General features: G+C 43.4%; 1 protein-coding gene across 1 annotated transcript; it reads left to right on the top strand.

Annotated features, from left to right (window-relative positions):
- Nucleotides 1-287: 287 nt before the first annotated feature.
- On the top strand, nucleotides 288-4010 carry LOC149159688 (uncharacterized). Its single transcript, XM_089436545.1, has one exon. The coding sequence runs from the start codon at nucleotides 764-766 to the stop codon at nucleotides 3560-3562; it is 2799 nt and encodes a 932-aa protein (XP_089292671.1). The 5' UTR covers nucleotides 288-763; the 3' UTR covers nucleotides 3563-4010.
- Nucleotides 4011-4535: the final 525 nt, after the last annotated feature.

The following is a 4535-nucleotide window of genomic DNA, read 5'->3' as shown; positions in this document are numbered from 1 at the left end:
TAAATATATATATATTTTCACCCCTGTAATGCCCAACAAAACCTTGCAAATAAACTTAGTTCATCCTAAATTCTGTGTTAAAACCTTGCAAATAAAACGAGTTCCTCCCAATTTCCGTGTTCAGACTAAATAAACTTAGTTCCTCATAAATTGTGCGTTAAACCTTGCGATTAAAAGTAGTTCCTCCTAAGTTCTGTGTTGAGACTACGCCAGGATGCTTATCACAAAATTCCAACCCTATATAAACTTTTTGCCCAATGCATTTGACCGGTATTCGGCTGAAAGCAATTACATCACCCACAGAAGAGGAAAGGCTGCATGATGCTTTGCGGGGCCGATCTGTCAAAGTGTACAGTCTTGAGCAAAACCGTTCCCGTGGTAAAAGAAAATATCGGGATCGCGTTCCCTCCACAGTATACCTCCTATCCCCTTTTTTCTGGTTGGAGCGGGATCGAAGCTTCTAAAACGTGTCACTTTGGGGGCTCTGGAGTAAAACCCATGAAAAATTGAACGTGTTGTAGGCCTGTACTAGATCCTATTTGCCATTGGCTCTGAAGAGCGAGATTTGCTTTAATTGAATCATTATCCCTGTGGTTGCAGCGCAAGCCCAAGCCTGTTCTAACAGCCCATCGCTTCTCATTGGGCTGGAGCGCAACTGCAGTCATGGAATTTCATTGAAGTTTCAGCATTACCAAGTGAGTAAGGTTAGCTCAGGTTCAAATCCAGTAAGAAAGAGAGATGGGTATGGTAAAATTTAGCCCAAATGTTTCTGTCAAAGTATAGTGAAATGGAGTGGCAGAGGCGGGTGTTGGACTGCATAAGGGACGCTCGTTTCGACAAAGGGAAGAAGCCCAGGTTTAATGAATCTCAATGCGATAATCTCTGCCGTGCATTTCTGTCCAAGCTCTCCAAGTTCTGTACTGCAACAAGGTGCTGCGAGAGTCCTAATGTCAAACGAGTTTCTCAGTGCGGGAATGAATCAGGCCTTGTGATCGATGGGGAGGATTATTCCCAAATTGTGCTCAGGCGAGCATGGAAGGAAGTCTACCGCGTGATCAAAGAAGCCGAAGCTTATTTGCATGCCTGTTCTGGTCCGGACTGGTGGAAGAGAGCTCTAACATTGGCAGCCTCAGGGGAAGCTCATGCCGTTCACATGCACGATCTTCTCTGCTCCATTGTGGGGCTGGAACTGAGCATCGTCCTGGCTGGGAATCATGGGGCCTATGATGATGTTTGTTGCAGAAGAATGGGAGAATTCATTGGAGAGATGAATAGCCCATTACGAATTCATGAAGAGTACGTCGACAGAAAGCAACTGGTGAGCTTGTTGCAGGAGATTTGGGCCGAATATGAGAAGAAAACCACCCTGAGAAGGAATATTAAGTTCACACTGAATCAAGAACAAGAAAACAAGGCTCGCATGGCCAAGTTGTTGGCAGGAAAGCTCGCAGAATTGGGTTTCCCCAAGTTGTTGGAGGTTGATCCCCGGGACTTGAAGCGAAAAAATAATGTGAGTCTAAGTGGTCAAATCTGTGAGGGGTCATGGCTGGGAATCAAGGTGGGTTTGAAGGAGATCATCGGTCGTGAATTTGTTCAGAAAGAAGCCATGGATTTAGCAAGGCTGCAGAGCCCATTTCTTGTGCAGGTTATTGGAGTAAGCCTGCATGGTGCTGATCGGTACTATCTTGTTACAGAGATGGTGAGCTCGAATCTGGTTAGACTACTGCAGGACTCTAGATCACGCTTGCATATTCCACTCCATGTTCGTATTGATATCATGTTGCAGATATCCAGAGGGATAGAGTATTTACACGGCCAGAGAAAAATGCATCTCGATCTTAGACCTCTAAATGTGCTAATAGAGCCGAGTAGTATAAAGGATTTCAGAGATGAAGGGCATTGTAGGGTCAAGATTTTGAACATGGGGATGGCTGGATTGAAGCTTAGTAACGAGGGCCTTGTGGTAGAGTCTTGGCCATGGATGGCACCCGAAGTTTATGGAGGGACTTTGAAGAGCGTAACGTGCAAAGCAGATGTCTACAGCTTTGGGATGATTTGCTATCAGATTCTCACTGGCAAGCAGCCCTTTGAGGAATTTGGCTTTGGAAACAGCGAGGTGTGTGAGATTATAAAGCAGGGACGCAGGCCTGTTTGGCCTTCGTCCTGTCCCTTCATGCTGGCTGATTATATCAGTAAATGTTGGGACACTGATCCTGCAGGTCGACCTCACATTCATGAAGTCTCGCAATTTCTTAGGTATATGAAATTGGTTGTCATGAGAATCCCTGACCCTCAGAAATGCGATTCATTCTGGTCTGTTTGCACAGAATTTGACAGAAAACAGATTGAGAAATGCTTCGAAGGAAACATGGCATTCTCTGCAGATGAGAGGGTAACCAGTGAAGAAGAAGGGCTTATTATCAGAGCCCTGGATGGAGATTTTCCAGAGTCTTTCAGTAGTCTTCATGCACATGGAACAGGAAACATAGATATAACAGCTTTTGCAACAGCTCGGAGATCATTCGGTGATCGATTCCTGTTCAGACCACGAGGTATTGACATAAAATCTTTGGTTAGCCTGCCTGCATATATTAAAAAGTATTCATACGAAGAGCTTCATAGCGCTACTTCAGGTTTTAGTATGAGAATTGCCAGCTTCTCTGGTTCATGTCCGGTATGGAAAGCCATCCTTCCTGACAGAACCCATGTAGCTGTTAAGCTCATCGAGAAGGCCAATTCTGAGAATTTTTGCAACGAGGTAACTGTGCTATCTCATCTTCACCATCCCAATATCATTCATCTGCGAGGGGTTTGCGTTGGGATTTCAAAATATCTGCTAGTCTACGATTACATGGCCATGGATTCCCTGGACAAAAGGCTTTTTAGTACAGGAGGCGAACCAGGCCATCAAAGCCATTTTTTAACCTGGATCATGAGAAGAAGGATTGGCCTGGGACTGGCCAGAGGTCTGGCCTATCTTCACCGGGATTGCAGGAGCAGAGTTCTTAATGTAAAAATTAACGCAAACAGCATTCTTTTAGATGAAAGATTCACTGCCAAGCTCTCTGGATTTGGATCAGCCAGACCTGCAGATTTCACAAAGCCGGATTCTCGGTCGAATGGCAGCAATAATTGGGTAAAGAGGACGGGGCAAGAGGATGAGGAAGCCGCAAATGCGTATAGTTTTGGAGTGGTTCTGCTGGAGATGTTGACAGGCTCCAGATGCATTGATACGCCATATTCAGACTATTATTGTCTCCATGAAACTGTCCATGGTATGAGAACCAAGAGTGTCATGGAGTTTGTTGATCCTCGTCTGAGAGATGAAATTGGTGAAAAGGAGGCAAGAAATGGGATGAACCTCGGGCTCTGGTGCCTTATGAAGGACCCATCTCTAAGACCTAGTATGACCCAGGCGGTACTAGTTATGGAGGGACTGCTGGACCTCGGCCCCCCTCCTTTGGGTCGAATGGAAATCCTTCCACCTCCTCTCAGATCACACCATTTTCTCCAGTATCAAAGGACGCATCTAATCAACAATAATAACAACACTAAGGCCTGAAAGCAGCAAAGCAGCAACGTTGAGGAGGGAATCTTTGTTGCAATTTGAGAGAACTTCCAGTCAACCATCCCTCTGTGTCTATCTTCTGCTGATGCAAATCTCCCAAGGCATGGTAAGCATGTGGGTGTCTACAGTTTTGAACTCTCAACCGAACAAATCAAAATCAAAATCTCTTATTCACCTCAACAATACCCTTCATTATAATTGCCACAGCTATGCATGTGGATTTAAATTTACTTTCAATTCAAATGAAAGTGTGAAGCTTGAACCCACATTCAATCAATCCTTACTTGGGCTGCAAAATTGGAAAGGCAATCGGCCACAGGAAGTTCGGGTGGTAACAACTTTCAGTTGGTTGTATTTTATTTCAGTGGTTCACCTGCAGACAAAGATATTATGTATGTGTAATATTACTCTTTTGAAATAGCAGAACAGGGTTGGGAATCAATGTATCAATGAATCAGTGTATCAATTAATAGAGGTCATGCAAATGAATCTGACAGAAGTTAAGGAACGTGAGTAAAAGAACTAGCTGCATGATTGATTGTAAATACAAATGGAATATGGGTTGAATGATGCAGAGAGATTACTTGGTTCACTTGCATACTGGTGCATACAAACACAAGAACAGAAACTACAAGTTTTCTAGATGTTGTAGGCTGTAGCTATTTTTTTTCTCCGAAGATTTTTTTGTTTTTTTCGTTACCAACTATAAAGTTTGTGTCACCCACTACTGTCAAGGTGCAGAAGGTGCAGAATATAAGGATATTTTTCAAAAACACCACCAAAAAAATTATAGGATTCACTTGAACCTTTGGTTTATTTTTCAACACTCGTGCTTTTTAGAAGGTGTGATTCTTATTACATACATCATGTTCCTTATTGAAAACCACCATCATACTAAAGGCCATCCATTTCCCTTGTACACAGGTTAATTGTTGATCTCAATACATAAGTTGGAGCTCCAACCTAT

The sequence above is a fragment of the Pinus tabuliformis genome, chromosome 5_2, assembly GCF_031772625.1.
Source record: "Pinus tabuliformis cultivar Carrire ecotype Pingquan chromosome 5_2, CPIR1, whole genome shotgun sequence".
Taxonomy (NCBI): Eukaryota; Viridiplantae; Streptophyta; class Pinopsida; order Pinales; family Pinaceae; genus Pinus; species Pinus tabuliformis.
Note: the sequence above shows the minus strand (reverse complement) of the source record. Positions and strands in the feature narration are given on the sequence as shown.

Bases quoted from the DNA above. Each gene is read 5' to 3' on its own strand.
- LOC149159688 (XM_089436545.1), top strand. From the start codon at position 764: ATGTTTCTGTCAAAGTATAGTGAAATGGAGTGGCAGAGGCGGGTGTTG.